Source organism: Schistocerca americana, unplaced genomic scaffold (assembly GCF_021461395.2).
Source record: "Schistocerca americana isolate TAMUIC-IGC-003095 unplaced genomic scaffold, iqSchAmer2.1 HiC_scaffold_95, whole genome shotgun sequence".
Taxonomy (NCBI): Eukaryota; Metazoa; Arthropoda; class Insecta; order Orthoptera; family Acrididae; genus Schistocerca; species Schistocerca americana.
The window spans coordinates 729,469-745,986 of NW_025726730.1; the positions used below are offsets into that span (position 1 = coordinate 729,469).

Here is a 16,518-nt window from a genome sequence, read left to right on the forward strand (position 1 = left end):
CTTCCAAACGACAACGGCAGCAATAATGACCATTGTTAAAGGGAGGCGTGTCGACACACCGCCCTCCACTCCCGCGCGCAACGGCCGTCGACACGAACGAAACAGCTGATCCGGCCGCCTTGCCTCGGAAACCCCAACGCCGCCGCAAACACACAGAGCCAAACCACGCAAGCAAATAATCACCGCCTCTCGCACAACAACACACAGCCCGCCATCTCCGTCGCGATCGATACAAAGACACACAAACGAAGCAGCTCCACACACAGCCAGCCACATGACACGTTTCCTTTCCTTCTCCCCTCCCAGTCACATCACGTCGCTCACAAACGGAAAGAAAGAAACAAAGAAAGAAAGAGAGAGAGAAACAAACAAACAACACAGCGCACACACGCAGCAACAACACAGACTCTTTCGCACTTTTCAACTTCCGAACAGTGTGGTGGCCCTGAAAAGGGCCGTTTTCTAGTCTCTCCCACCCACAAGCACGGCCGCGGGAAGGCCAGCGCCCGCTGCGACGCAGCCTAACCGCCGAAACCGTACAGGGTGCGCCCCTGCCTCTTCAGGGCGTACACCACGTCCATGGCCGTCACAGTCTTGCGCTTGGCGTGCTCAGTGTACGTCACCGCGTCGCGGATCACGTTCTCCAGGAACACCTTCAGCACCCCGCGGGTCTCCTCGTAGATCAGACCAGAGATGCGCTTCACGCCGCCCCTGCGAGCCAGGCGGCGGATGGCGGGCTTCGTGATGCCCTGGATGTTGTCGCGCAACACCTTGCGGTGCCGCTTGGCGCCACCCTTGCCGAGCCCCTTTCCTCCCTTGCCGCGGCCTGTCATCCTTCCTTCCTCGGGCAAAGCAAAACGTGCACAAACAGCAGCTGCAGCGGCTGGAGAGTCGGCTACGGTCTGCGCCCAGCGCGCCCGCCGCCCCCCTATATAGACTCTGGCCCGCCCTCCCCCCACCACGCGCAACCGAGGGCATATAAGCGCAGCACGGAGGCGCGCGGGCCCGTTGTCAAGGCAGCACCGGACGCCGCGCCGCACCTAACCTCCACGCACGCCGCTCCGCTACCGCTACCGCCATGGCCCGCACAAAGCAAACGGCCCGCAAGTCCACCGGCGGAAAGGCGCCGCGCAAACAGCTCGCCACCAAGGCGGCGAGGAAGAGCGCGCCCGCCACCGGAGGCGTCAAGAAGCCCCACCGCTACAGGCCGGGCACCGTCGCCCTGCGAGAAATCAGGCGCTACCAGAAGAGCACAGAGCTGCTCATCCGCAAGCTGCCATTCCAGCGCCTAGTGCGCGAGATCGCCCAGGACTTCAAGACCGACCTGCGCTTCCAGAGCTCCGCAGTCATGGCCCTGCAGGAGGCCAGCGAGGCCTACCTCGTCGGCCTCTTCGAAGACACCAACCTGTGCGCAATCCACGCCAAGCGCGTCACCATCATGCCCAAGGACATCCAGCTCGCGCGCCGCATCCGCGGCGAGCGCGCCTAAACCGCGCCGCGGCACCGCACCGCACAAACAAAAACGGCCCTTTTCAGGGCCACTAACATCTCTCCGTCGCGAGCAACCTTTGTCGGTCGCCTGCCTCTCGCCCCGCAACCCAAAAACAAAAACCACCACTTCCCGTCCGTCCGCCACACCCGCTCACTCTGCCTGCCTGCTAGCAGCGCGCAACAATCACACATCATCCCTCCCCGGCGCACAATACCCAACGGCCGACGTCACACCGCACGGGTGGCTGGCCGGCCGCCGCTTTCGTTTCGAAAACAAAAACAAAAACACCCGCACTCCACTCCGACGGCCAACGGCCAGGCAGGCGCGCTCGCTCGCTCTACACGCCACCGAAATCCCCCGCCGACTCCTTCCCACATCTCAACGTGCCCCCCGTTGCAAAACATAACACACACAAAGGAACAAAACAAAGACCAGACACGACTCGACAAGACGACAGACATCCGAGAAGAACGAACGCAGGCAAGCCAACCAACGTATTCAAACAAAACAACAACGTGACAGAAAACCAACCGTCGGCCGCCGCCACAAACACGGCGACAATCAACCACGACAACAACAACAACACCGCTTACCGCTACCGCCGCCCACACCCGCCACCGACCCCCGCAATCCAACCACCGCGGCACGCAAACAGCATCCCCACGGGCATACAGACAGACCCCCACACCAAACGCAACACGACAATCAAAACCTTCCCCGACGTGCTTTGATGGCCCTGAGAAGGGCCGTTTTGGGCCGCGCGTCTCTTGCGCGCCACTAGACGACGACGGGGGGTGGGGACGACGGAGCCAAGCGCCAAACCCTTCCTTTCCCATCTCTTTCTCCTCTACTCTACTTCTTCTTCTTGGGCGAAGCCTTCGCCTTAGACGGCGTCGTCGCCTTCTTCGGGCGCGGCGCCTTCGGCTTCTTCGTCGGAACCTTGGCGGCCTTCTTCGCCTTCGACGGCGACTTGGCCTTGGCCGGCTTGGCCGCAGCCGCCTTCTTCGCACCCGCGGGAGCGGCCGACGCCGCAGACGCCTTCTTGGCGGCGCCCGCCTTCCGACCGGTCGCCGCCTTCACGCCACCAGCCTTCTTTGCGCCGGCCGCACGGGCGCCCTTCTTTTTTTTTTTTTTTTTTTTTTTTTTTAAAAAAAAATATTCTTTATTGACTATAATAATAATTATACAAATTTAACCCACTACCTAAAACTCATTAGTGGGTCCTAAATAATATACATTTATGTTAATTGTGCAGCTTTTCTTAATTTGATAGTGAGCTACAGTTACATTAACAACAATGGGCATTTAATTTCTATATCTACTGTTTATTCTAGTTCCTATATCTAATTTAATTTATGTAACTCCTGCAGCGTCACATGTGTGCCAGTAAAAATATAAACCTACTTATATGCCTTGTTCTTCGCGCTAAACCCGAAGAACATGCCCCTGGCACTGGGCAGGCCACGACGTTATTACTCGCTGCAGTACCTAATCTAATTGCCTATAACTAATTCCTACAAACTAACTTATCCTACGTCATATCCGGTGTGTCATGGTCGGTGGTTGGTCCCTGCTCCCCCTAGTCCCGTTTATGGCGGATTCCAACTCGGATGGAGTTGGCCAGTCCACGCACAGGCGGTATGGGATCAGGGCTCTAGGTCACAATCGGTAATAATTAGTTCTTTGCTGTTACTGTATCTCTCGTAGATATTCGGTTAAGACCTTTCGAGATACCTCGTTTGCCAAGGTGTTTAGCGTCTGAAAAGTTCCCTCACGTCTAAGCAGTTGATACGTGTCATGGTTAGGAAGTCTGTCTCGTAGTGTAGTTGCAACATCATTGAAGAGAGGGCATTCGTAAACAACATGTTCGGGTGTTCCCTCCGGATCGCCACAGTCGCACGCTGGTGTCGCCCTTTTCCCAAATCGGCATAAATATGTCGGGTAGGGTCCATGGCCAGTGAGGAAGTGAATCAGACCTCGTGTAGGCTCGAAATACCTCATACCCAGACGTTCCTTCACATCTGGTAGGAACTGGAAAGTTCGTCGTCCCGCCTCTTCTGCAGCCCAGGTCTCTTGCCAAAGTTCTTCCCCTCTTATCCTTATATCTCTTTTGTCGCCCAATCTGATACCCATAATATCTACAATCTTTTCATAATTCTCCCTTTTGGCCCAGTACCAGGCCGCTTGTTCCCTTATTTTGATGTCCAGGGGGCAGAGCCCCATTATGACTAACAGGGCCCCCCCTGGAGATGTTCTGTAGGCACCCACAGCCCTTAGTAGCATGCTTCTCTGGACCCTTCTCACTGCCATGGCGGGCACCACCCTCGTGAGCCTGTGTGCCCAGACTCCCGAGCCGTAACCCACGACTGAAGTTAAGATGCTGTTGTGGTATAACCTAATTAGGTGTGACGGAAGGTGGAATCTTTTATGACCTATTGAGATGAGATTGTTCAATATCTGAAGGGCTCTCTGGGTGACGGTATCAATGTGCTTGCCGAAATTCCACCTCTCATCAATGATGACTCCTAAGTAGCGTGTCTCACGTCGTCTAAGAACTGGTGAAACGGGCGCCCTTCTTCTCCTTGCTGGCCGGAGCGGCGCGCTTCTTCTTGGCACCGCCAGCACGAGCCTTGCCGCCCTCGGCCGCCCCCCCGCCGCCGCCGGCGCCGGCAAGCTTGAACGAGCCGGACGCGCCCTTCCCCTTCGTCTGCACCAGTAGCGTGTCTCACGTCGTCTAAGAACTGGTGAAACGGGCGCCCTTCTTCTCCTTGCTGGCCGGAGCGGCGCGCTTCTTCTTGGCACCGCCAGCACGAGCCTTGCCGCCCTCGGCCGCCCCCCCGCCGCCGCCGGCGCCGGCAAGCTTGAACGAGCCGGACGCGCCCTTCCCCTTCGTCTGCACCAGCTCGCCCGCCACGACGGCCGACTTGAGGTACTTCTTGATAAACGGCGCCAGCTTCTCCGCGTCCAGCTTGTAGTGCGCGGCTATGTACTTCTTGATCGCCTGCAGCGACGACCCGCCGCGCTCCTTCAGACTCTTGATGGCGGCCGTCACCATCTCAGAGGTGCGCGGGTGCGCAGGCTTGGCGCGCGGCTTCTTCGCAGACGACGCAGACTTGGCCTTCTTCGTAGTGCCGGTGGCGGCGGGTGCCGCAGCAGTCTCGTTCGTAGCCGCCTGATCTGCCATTTCGACGACGCGCGTAACACACAGCGAGAGCGAGCGGGACGGCAGGCACGCAAGCACAGCACAGCAGCAGAGCAGAGAATCACAAGGCCCAGCCAGTGTCGCGGGCGGGCGCGGACGGCCGAGAGAGCGGCCGCCACTCTGCGCGCCGCCGCGCCGCGCCTCCCGCGCTTGCTACCGCCCAACGTCCGACAGCCTGTGCGGAGCAGCCCCAAACCTGCGCCACAACCGCCCGCGCCTTTCAAACCACCGAGGATGGGGCTACACACAGCCACACCACAGTCGCCAACCAGTCGCCACGGCAGCGCCGCAAACCACGGCCAAACTGCAGCTACCGCGCGCTACAGCCTGGGTCGGCCCGCCGAGAATCGCCGCCCCCGCCCAAATGCCGCCCCCACAGCCCCAGCCGACGACCCGCCACAATGGCCAAACCTTCGGCAAAACTCCCACACCGTCGCCGCGGCAGCCCGGCCAGCGCGGCCGGCGCCACAGCCACACAAGCCGAGGCGTGCGGCGATGACGGCCGTGCAAACGCGCCTCCGCCGCCCCATCGCCTTCCGTCGCCCTCCCGCCGTTTCCCGATCGGCCCGCAGCCGTCGGGCCACATCGCGCGCCGTCCTCCTCCTCTCGCCGGCCAACATTCACAGCCGTTTCTCACCAATTGCCCGCCGCAAACGGACGCCGCCTGCGCAACAGGCGCCGCCGCCCCTCGCCGCTTCCGACCCAACCCCTCGACCGAGGCAAACCGCAATCCGAATCTACAGACCAACCCAATCTGCCGTCAAGCACACACGACAGCCGACCTTACACGTTACGCGTTACACATTACGTTTACACGTCTACGTTAGGTTAGGTTAGGTGGACGTGGGTTAGGTTAAGGGGACTTGGGTTAGGTTAAGCGTCAAACTTAGGTTAAGCATTCAAACACGTCAGGCGTCAGAGGTTAGGTTAGGTTAGGTTACACGTTAGGTTAAGGGGTCAGTGCTAGGTTAAGAAGCGTCAAACGTAGGTTAAAAAAGCGTTCAAACGTGAGGCGTGAGCCGGACAGCTTACCTTACGTAGACGTTAGGGGCTCACAGGCTGAGCTCACCTCGCCACACCACAGGTTAGGTTCGGTTCGGTTCGCTCGGCTCAGCGTAAAGCGCCGAGGTCAGGGTTACGTTCGTTCACCTTCGGGCGCCACACTTTCGGTTGAAAGGTCGCGACGGGACGACGTCGGCACGCACGCCGCAAACGAACAAAAACGTACAGACGACGTCGGAAACCGCCGACAGACGGGGGAGCAGCACGACCACGACCAGACACCGAGCGCGAACGAGACACACGCGAACCACCCCCACCGGCCAAAGGGCACCACACAACAACCCAGAGCACCACGTGTCGACACCAGAGCAACCCGCCGCTCACGCGACATGGCTGGCACCGAAGGGCAACCGCCCGCAACTGCGCTTTCCGCGCCGGCCCGGATGCACGTCGTGCTACAACAACACCACTACCGTACACAGCCGCTGTTCACAACATCACTATCAATGGCGCGCCCGCGGCTCGCCGCCGTCGCAGTCGCAGCCCCAACGCCAGCACTTTTGCACCACCATTCACACGCACCGCAACACAGCTCGCCGACACAGCCGAACAAAACAAACACCACACAACAACAGCAACAACAACGCCGCCGCCTCTACTTGTGCCGGCGACCCACCCCGCCGATGGCGCACCTTTCGCCAGCCGGCAATCGACACACACGCACCCACCCACCGGGGCCCAGTGCAAAAAAAAAAAAAAAAAAAAAAAAAAAAAAACACACAAAAACAAAAAAACCAAACAACACAAACGACACGGGAAGCGCACACCGCCACTTCGCGCGCACGCCACCAACCAGTCGTCGTCTCAAAATAACAAACACAAACAAAATAAACTAACAACTAGGGCAACACAAAACAAAAACGCCTCGCACGAACCGAACCGCCCACAAAAAGGACAAGCACACGCACAGCCTCTGCTGACGACCACGACGCAGCGGCACGCTGCTCCTGTCCCGCGCCCCGCGCCCCGCGCCCCACTCGATTCACAACTCACGCGACACCGTCAACGACGGGCTCGCTTCCCGCAACCTACCACCTTTCCGCCACGACGCACAGCCCCAGCCCCACCCGACGACTGCACTTTCACCACCGCCTCCCCCTTCCCCCCCAAAACACACACACACACACACACACACACACACACACACACACAGCCAGCCAAAAACGCACTCGCGACCCACACATGCACGTGCATCGGCACACGCCAACCAGTCAACGTCGACAACCACACGCAAGGCTCGAAACGAAAACGAAACCGGCGTCCTTCCACGTTGCCATCAAGCTACGCGACACAAGACACAAGGAACCAACACAACAGCCGGCCCCACTAATTCCCACTCTCACGCCGCAAAAAGCACACCGACACCGCCAAACACGCACGCACATTCCCCTTCGCACTGACACCACCGACCGGCTCGCTACCACACACCTCTCGGCAGCCGTTTTCACGCCAATTCGCCACACCGCCCACACAGTCGACAAGCGCCCGCCCTGTACGGCACACGCAACGACGCAGCGCAGCAAAGGGCGCCCGCAACACATACCTCTCCGCCGCCCGACGCGCCAACCGCCACGCCACACCACACCGCACCGCCAGCCACTCGCAAATTGTGCACTGCCACCAGCCACACGTCCAACACGCCGCGCCGCCTCCGGCCACCCGCCAGGGGGCGCTCACGTCCGCGACAACAGCGCGGCCCGCCGGGCCGGGCCGAACCGAACCGAGCCGCCGCTGCTCTGCACTCGGCACGGCCACACCCTGCTGCAGACCGGGCTCGTCCCTCTGTACGCGTCTGCCTGCGCATCAACACAACACGACCTTTTGTTTTTTTTTTTTCTCTCTCTACCGCCATCCCTTCTTCTCGCGTTTTACTCGTTGTTGCAGCAGCGGCGCACACCTACACATCCACAGCCCCAGCCGAGCCGGCCTCACCTCAGGGCCCGCCGCCAGCGTCTCCTCCTCGGGCACAGGTGCGGTGCTGTGGCCGCCCATCCAACCGCATTGCTGGCCGTCCAGCCACCAGGCGTTCCCACTGCCGCGAGCCACGCCGCGCACCGACCCTGCTGCAGAAAACGAAGCATAGCCAGAGACCGACCGATACACAAAGCAAGCCGTCGCCTCGCCTCTTGTCCTTCCTGCCTTCCTTCCGCCCCCGCCCTTCTCACACCACCGCCTCTCCACTTTCGCCCCCCCCTCCTTTTTTTTTTTTTTTTTTGTTTTCTTCTTTCTTTCTTTCTTTCTTTGGCCCTCTCTCCTTCCCGCCATGGCGGTTACGGCACCGCGCTGCAGCGGCAGATTTTTTTGCGCCCACACGCCTACTCCTACCACCATTAACCTTGCCCTGCCCTGCCCTGCCCTGCCCTGCCCTGCCCATCAACGTCGCAGTCGAACCGACGCTTGCCAACACACTGCCCACGTTCCTTTCTCTTTTCGGCCTACGCCCATTACGCGCCGCCGCCACAGCACCTTCCCTTCCCACAACACACCGACGTCATCACACGCACCCAAAACAGGGGCCACGACCGTGTTCCTCGCCCACTCCCATCCCGCACGGTACGCACATTCCCAACTACTACCGCGCACCCTCCCTTTCCAATCTGTGTGTCTCTGTGTCTGTGTCCTGTCCGCGCGTGACGCCTCTCAACATCCGCCGTCCCCCGTCCCGTTTTCGCCCCCATGCCGTCGTCGCGCCGCCTCCTCCCCGTCCACCGCCGCCCCTGTCCGCCCCGCACCACACCATACACCGCTGCTTGTCCCGGCCGTTGCCACCAAAGGCGCCGACCGCAAACGCGCCACGCCGCAGCCCCCGTGCGTCTCGCGCTCGCTTGCATCTCCGTGCCGACGCTGCCTCTCTTCCCGCTCGCACTCGACCTCGACAACACAGTCTTTGGCTCCGCCACTGCGTGTTCCGGTGGTACGCACGCTGCAACACGTATGTATTCATTACCAGAGCGATGGCGAGGCATGACAGCATCTCTGTCTGACCAGAGAGTTCTTTATCGCTGCTAGTCGGCGCTTGGACCGCGCCAGACGACAGTAGTGGCACGCACCGGGTCGCCAGGAACAGTTGTTATATATATATTGTAGCGCGAGTCGGGAGAGGTAGTAGTCGGTCGACAGTAGTAGCGGGTGGACGGTTGTACTGAGCGGGCGTCGGCGGCGTGCTCTGCTCGTCTCGCGACTCTGGTCACGGTTCGGGACGATGTATAGTCTATTGTGTTATAATCAAAAGGTGGTGTGACGCTGCATTGCGCAAATCTGATAACGTATGTTCATTGTACTTATTTTGTTCAACAACAAAAGCCCCACTATTACTTTTTTTCTAAAGTAACTTTTGTCTCTTAACGAAAAACATTCACTTTTTAAAGACTACTTCCTATGGCATTTCCCTCCAAGGAGTGCAATTAATTACCAGCCAGCACTCATTCATTGCACACAGCTGTGTAAGGGGTATCTACAATTGAGGAGCGGATATAAATGCAATTTTTTTGTTTTTTTTTGTTTTTTTTTTTTTTTTTTTTTTTGTGTGTGTGTGTGTGTGTGTTGTAACCTCCCAGCAAAATTTAAAATAATGGACAATGTTATTTACGGATGCTAATGGACATTGCGCTAATTGTAACCTCGCCCACAATGAGAGGTATTGAAAATGGCAACAAAAATGTGAAATTCGCAATCTGACTCAAATATAAAGTCTTCACACAACATTTAAAAAAGTCCGTTCAGTGACAAGAAACTTCAATTAAACCGAAATATCGGTCTTTGGCCCTGTGCAAAACAATCAGAATTAAAGTCTTACCTCCGAATAAATGGATGTCACATTTCTGCTCTGGTTGTTGCGCAGCGCTTGGAGGAACTGCATTGCAAATAATAATATTCTCTTTTTTTGTGATTTTAGTGACATTTTTCTTCAAAGAAGTGGAATGAAATGTGAAGTGCAACGAACTCTTTAGTTCAATAAACAATTAAATGTTTGAAAAATGCTTTTGAAATAAAAATTATTATTGGGGAACTTGTTGGAGAATAATTACAATAAATACAATTTTTCATTATCTAATGATTATATTAATTAACAGTATACCTTATTCACCATCTTGACCAGTGTTGCCGACCGCCTACATCACACAACCGCGCTCGGCTGCTACTACTGACCGACCGCTCTGCATGACGACTATTAGCGTACTGCACGCGACGACTACTGACAGAGTACAGCCCTCAACTACACATAGCTACGGACTCGCAACGACTACTGACTGACTGAGAACCGCTCGCAACACTCGCGCAGTCCAGCGCAAACTCTCTGGTCACAGATGCTACAATGTCTCGCCATCGCTACTATGTTACATACGTGTTTCAGTGTCTTTTTCATTGGGGTAACGATCTTTGGCTCTTTTTATTCTGAATACAGGGCCAAAGGTCAACGCTGCTGCCCTTATACAATTTATCAGGTTTCATTATGTCTGTTGCAATGTTACATACGGTTCACTCTTTCATTAATATTATCGTTGGGTTTGTTTTGTAGGGACGTTAACATTCTGGCACATTTTTATTATCATCGGACTCTCTGCTATTTGTGCAGGGAGGTTATACCTGGGTCCATTTCCATTTTAATATTGATAGACTTTTTGTTTTCTCGTTGTTTTTCCTTCTTTTTTTTTTGTTTTGTTTTTCCCGCTCTCACCACCACCGCCGCATCACGCCTTCCGTTTTCTTGGTTTCTTTTCTGTTCTTCAACTGCTTCAACATCACCGCGCCCCATTTCCACACCACAGCCATCAGCCTCCAAGACGGGCGGGCGCAGTGTGCCATTTCCGGCGCACAAGCACACCCGTACGGTACTCTCCTCGCCCCCACGCCACCAACAACACAGCGACCACGCGGCTTTCAGGCATGGCACGGCACCGGCGAAATGCGCCGCCCCCGCCCCTCCGCGCATCCGTCCGTCTCGCCACGTTCACTGACAGCCGCGTCTGCGGCTACACCACGACAACCACAACACAACACCGCTCCCCTCCCTGGCAACTCACATTGTTTTTCTCCTCCTCTTTTGCACAAACCACAACGCCGAGCACAGGCGCAAGCCACCCACACCGCGCCCCTCCCCGTCCCGTCTTTGGCCGCCGCTCCTCGTTTGCCCCCTCCCATCTCCCGAAATGCCATGCCAGCAGCGTTACGCATGCCCCTCCCCTGTCCACACAACACTACCGCCTAACGAACAGCCTTCCGGGCCACATGCAGGGCACGCCCACCTCCAAACACTGCCAATTCACGGACGCACGCACACACACACTCACTTTCTCGACACCTTTCTGTACGGAGGGTGCGTCATCTCGACCGTGACAGAGTGACGGCAACTATCGACGATCCATTTCCCCCCAATGGTAAAACATGTCCACTAACACCTACATACATCATTCACGTACACAGACAATAGCATACACACAATGGGAGGGCACACGAACATGGACGGCACGGCACTGTCATACACTCTTCCTCAGAACCATATCAACAAACGTTACGTACATCCGGGAAAGCGAAAGCGAAAGCAAAAGCAAAGGCAAAGCCCAATGCAGCCGTCAAAGGTAACGTTCACCACGGCAGACACTTGCAGCCGCGCCGCCGTTAAACGCATTTCAGTGCGGCTCCAATACGCCTCCGACACGGGAACGTTCCGTTGCTCTACGAATGCGTTTCTCCCCTTTTTCCCTTCCTCTCTCTTTTGCCCCCCCTCCTTGCACTCTTGCCTCATTCCTCACGTTCTGCCCAGACATTCGACCGATCAAAGTCAACCTTTCGTTACCGTTCTCAGCGCGACGGTGTACAACAGTATGACGGGTGTGCCCAAGACTTCGGTTCAGTTGCGTGACGCCCGTCTATCGCGCCGATCGACAGTTACTCAGGGGGCGACGGATCGGACCACGTCACCGACACACAAAACACTTTCAAACAAACAAATACGCACCGGATGGACACAGACAAACACGTGTACAGACATTCGCCAAACAAACGACCGCCGCCGCCGCCGCCGCCGCCGCCGTCGTCGTCTAGCGTCGCGCTTACTGTACTGCACTGGACACGCGTGCATCTTGAATGACGACATCGGTGTGCGTGCGTCGTACGCAATCAGTCAGACACGGCTATCAAACATCAGAGTCGAATGGTACATCATCGTGCGTGTTCGCCGTACACGTACAGTACAATACAACAACAATGCGTCTTAATGGCACGTTCATTTCAACGTCACTCACACACCTCCACGCTGCAGTTACGTCGCACCATTGTCAAACTCGGCGTACAGCAAAGGGAATAGTGGGCGGCAAAAAAAAAAAAAAACAACCAAACAAAAACATTTCACATTTCACCCTCGCCATGTATGATGTGCAAAAAAACAAACCCGCAAACGGCCGTCGTTACGGTGACACAAAAGTCGCCGATCGCACAGTCCCCCCTCGCAGACGGGTAACACACACACACACACCAACAACACCAATGGGTCAAAAACCACGCCAACGAGGCGTGCCACCATTCCACGCCACGGCGACCAACCTCGTGGCCGTACCCCGCGCAACACGCTTTGACGCGCCCCCCCACCCACAATCAAAATGCACACATACATCACAGCCGTCCACACAAACAACAACAACAATTCCGCCCTTCCCGCAAAAGGCAAGTTGGTGGCCCTGAAAAGGGCCGTTTTGCCGCTCTCGCAACGGAGGAGCCTTCTCCATCCTTCCTTCCATTCCAGAGCCACCTCCTTACTTGGAGCTCGTGTACTTGGTCACCGCCTTCGTGCCCTCGCTCACGGCGTGCTTGGCCAGCTCGCCAGGCAGCAACAGCCGCACAGCGGTCTGGATCTCGCGGGACGTGATGGTCGAGCGCTTGTTGTAGTGCGCCAGCCGAGAAGCCTCGGCCGCAATGCGCTCGAAAATGTCGTTCACGAAGCTGTTCATGATGCTCATCGCCTTCGACGAGATGCCCGTGTCAGGGTGCACCTGCTTCAGCACCTTGTAGATGTAGATGGCATAGCTCTCCTTCCTCTTGCGCTTCTTCTTCTTGTCGCCCTTCGAAATGTTCTTCTGCGCCTTGCCAGCCTTCTTGGCGGCCTTCCCGCTAGTCTTGGGCGGCATCTCGAACCAACGTACGGCAGCAGCAACACCAGTACCAAGCGCTCCGCTCTAGTCAGCGTCTCCCCACACAGTGGCACCCGCCGCCAGCCGCCGCCGCACCTTTACCAGCTCGCCCTGTTGCGGCCGCCGACCAATGGGGCGCGCGCGCAACCGGCCGCCGCACCCGAGCCCATAAAGCACCCCCACCCCGGCTGCGCCGGCACGCACTCCGCTGCTCGACTCGCTGCCGCTCGCACCGGTCGTTTTCGTTTCCGTTTCGTGTGCACCGTCGCTAGCCCATCGCCATGTCCGGACGCGGAAAGGGAGGCAAAGTCAAGGGCAAGTCAAAGTCCCGCTCAAGCAGGGCTGGGCTCCAGTTCCCGGTCGGCAGAATCCACCGCCTCCTGCGCAAGGGAAACTACGCAGAGCGCGTCGGCGCCGGGGCGCCCGTCTACCTCGCCGCCGTCATGGAGTACCTCGCGGCTGAGGTGCTCGAGCTGGCCGGAAACGCGGCCCGCGACAACAAGAAGACGCGCATCATCCCGCGCCACCTGCAGCTTGCCATCCGCAACGACGAGGAGCTCAACAAGCTCCTGTCGGGCGTCACCATCGCACAGGGTGGTGTCCTGCCCAACATCCAGGCCGTCCTGCTGCCAAAGAAGACCGAGAAGAAGGCCTAAAGGAGGCCAGGCAATCGCAGCCGCCGCGTGCTCCCCTGCACGCAACGCGCTTTGCCGGCTCGGCCCACAACAATCGGCCCTTTTCAGGGCACCACACAAACCTACGTCCAAAGCAAAATTTCAGTCGTCCTCGCCGCACCTTGTTTTGTTTTTTAACTTTGCACTTTCACAGCACAGCCGCCGCCGGCGCTCGTCCGCCATCTTGTCGTCCACACAGCCCGTGTGGCCCAACACACACACACACACACATTTTGCACGGTCGCAGTCGCCTTCCAAACGACAACGGCAGCAATAATGACCATTGTTAAAGGGAGGCGTGTCGACACACCGCCCTCCACTCCCGCGCGCAACGGCCGTCGACACGAACGAAACAGCTGATCCGGCCGCCTTGCCTCGGAAACCCCAACGCCGCCGCAAACACACAGAGCCAAACCACGCAAGCAAATAATCACCGCCTCTCGCACAACAACACACAGCCCGCCATCTCCGTCGCGATCGATACAAAGACACACAAACGAAGCAGCTCCACACACAGCCAGCCACATGACACGTTTCCTTTCCTTCTCCCCTCCCAGTCACATCACGTCGCTCACAAACGGAAAGAAAGAAACAAAGAAAGAAAGAGAGAGAGAAACAAACAAACAACACAGCGCACACACGCAGCAACAACACAGACTCTTTCGCACTTTTCAACTTCCGAACAGTGTGGTGGCCCTGAAAAGGGCCGTTTTCTAGTCTCTCCCACCCACAAGCACGGCCGCGGGAAGGCCAGCGCCCGCTGCGACGCAGCCTAACCGCCGAAACCGTACAGGGTGCGCCCCTGCCTCTTCAGGGCGTACACCACGTCCATGGCCGTCACAGTCTTGCGCTTGGCGTGCTCAGTGTACGTCACCGCGTCGCGGATCACGTTCTCCAGGAACACCTTCAGCACCCCGCGGGTCTCCTCGTAGATCAGACCAGAGATGCGCTTCACGCCGCCCCTGCGAGCCAGGCGGCGGATGGCGGGCTTCGTGATGCCCTGGATGTTGTCGCGCAACACCTTGCGGTGCCGCTTGGCGCCACCCTTGCCGAGCCCCTTTCCTCCCTTGCCGCGGCCTGTCATCCTTCCTTCCTCGGGCAAAGCAAAACGTGCACAAACAGCAGCTGCAGCGGCTGGAGAGTCGGCTACGGTCTGCGCCCAGCGCGCCCGCCGCCCCCCTATATAGACTCTGGCCCGCCCTCCCCCCACCACGCGCAACCGAGGGCATATAAGCGCAGCACGGAGGCGCGCGGGCCCGTTAGGCAGAAGAAGAGACTGCGCTGAGCCGCCGTAGCGAGAGGACGCTCTGGCTCACCGCAGCTGCTATTGTCTCGCTCGCGCTATTGTTCTCGCGCGTCTTTGTCTGCGCGCCTTTGTTAAGGTGCGTTGGTCAACGGCGCCCGCGTGGCAAAAGCAAAAGCTTGTCTCTCCTGCTGACTACTCGCACGCGGGTTTGTTAGCGGCAAAATTGTCGTGTTATCTGCTACTGGCTGTGGCACAAATCGATTCAGGAATCGATTTGCGTCACGCCTAGGGAACGATAGGGCACGCTGTGATCCAGGACCCCCTTCACGTGGGACCAGTCCGCGATCACTAGAGTTAGATATCTACATCTTTTCTTTCTCAATTACAGGTGCCCCATGGACCCAAATAATAGCTGCCTAACCGCCAAAGAGGATGTTGTCCCGACAGATCGCACTCTGTCGGCGGCAGCATCCGCCACACCACCCGCCTACAGCGATACCGCGTCCACGGTCGGCGCTTCTTGCGCCCCCTCAGGCTACCACCCCATCTCTGCAGTTGAGCTGTTCGTGATTATGAATCGCGCAGCAAAGCCAACAACACCCGCAGAAAAAGAGGCCGCGGAAAAGGCGTACAAACTTTTCGTGCGCCACGAATTAAGCGCCGCCCTGGCACAGCTGCCGCCAACAGAGGCTTCGTATCTGCTGAGTGGACTGCCGCGCTCGGCCTTAGAAGAGGTGATTGTTCCGCCGGGAGTCCTGCCGGGTGTAGCAACCCAAGACGCTGCTGCCCCGGCGGAGGCGGCCCCGAGTGGTGTTGCGTCACCAGACGTGGCTACTCAAGAAGCCAGTGCTCTGCTGATCGCCCCAACGGACAATTCCAGTGAAGAAGCCGCTAGTGCGCCAGTCCTCGCCGTGCAGGGACTGACTGACAGCGACCACCCAAACCCAACACGGCACCCAACAACGCCAGTTCTACTAGAAATTCCTGAAGCCAACCTGGGGACACTTCTATCGGCAGAAATGCCGATGGATGCGCAACAGGCATCACGGAAACGACCAGCCACCTCCGACTCCGAGGAACAAACTGCAGCAACCGCGCCTGAAGGGCGCCAAACAAAAAAGAAGGCTGCTGCTGCAGACGCACCCACAGCGCCCCCTACAGCCGAGGAAGACGGTTTTACCGTACCAAACCGGCGGCACACTGCCAAGCCCAAAAGGCTTGAGAAGGTGCTCGCCCCACTGCCAGCCACATCAAATCGGTTCGCAGAGGCAACCGAAGTTGTCATGGAAGCGGAACCCGCCGCCCCAACACGTAAACAGACACGCCCCCCTCCAGTAATCGTGACGTGGGACGACGAGTTCATGGACCTCCGCCGCATGATTAAAGAAGTGGTGGAAGTAAAGTCGTTCAAAGTCCAATCGAATAACGTCTACAAGGTCCTCCCAACATCCATAGACGAGCACAAAAAGCTCATGGATCTCGTTAGGGATCAGGGACTCCATTGCTATACCCACAACACCGAGTCCCTGAAGCTACTAAAGGTGGTTATACGTCACCTGCCAATCAAGATGGACCCTACCCACCTTAAACAAGAACTCGCGGAGTCGGGTTTTTCCGCGCGCACGGTAGAATTAATGACATCGCCGCGTACGCACAAAAAGATGCCGTTGTTCCTTGTCGTCCTAGTGGACAACGAGGACAACAGGAAAATCTTC

At 57.5% G+C, this 16,518-nt stretch overlaps 1 protein-coding gene across 1 annotated transcript in view; it reads left to right on the forward strand.

Moving 5' to 3' along the window:
- The window catches only part of LOC124592640 (proteoglycan 4-like), a 144,786-nt gene that overhangs the window by 112,697 nt on the left and 15,571 nt on the right, over positions 1 to 16,518 (forward strand). The window contains exon 3 of the mRNA XM_047131857.1: positions 15,192 to 16,200. Coding sequence (XP_046987813.1) covers positions 15,192 to 16,200 — 1,009 coding nt within the window. The remainder of the gene's footprint in view (positions 1 to 15,191; positions 16,201 to 16,518) is intronic.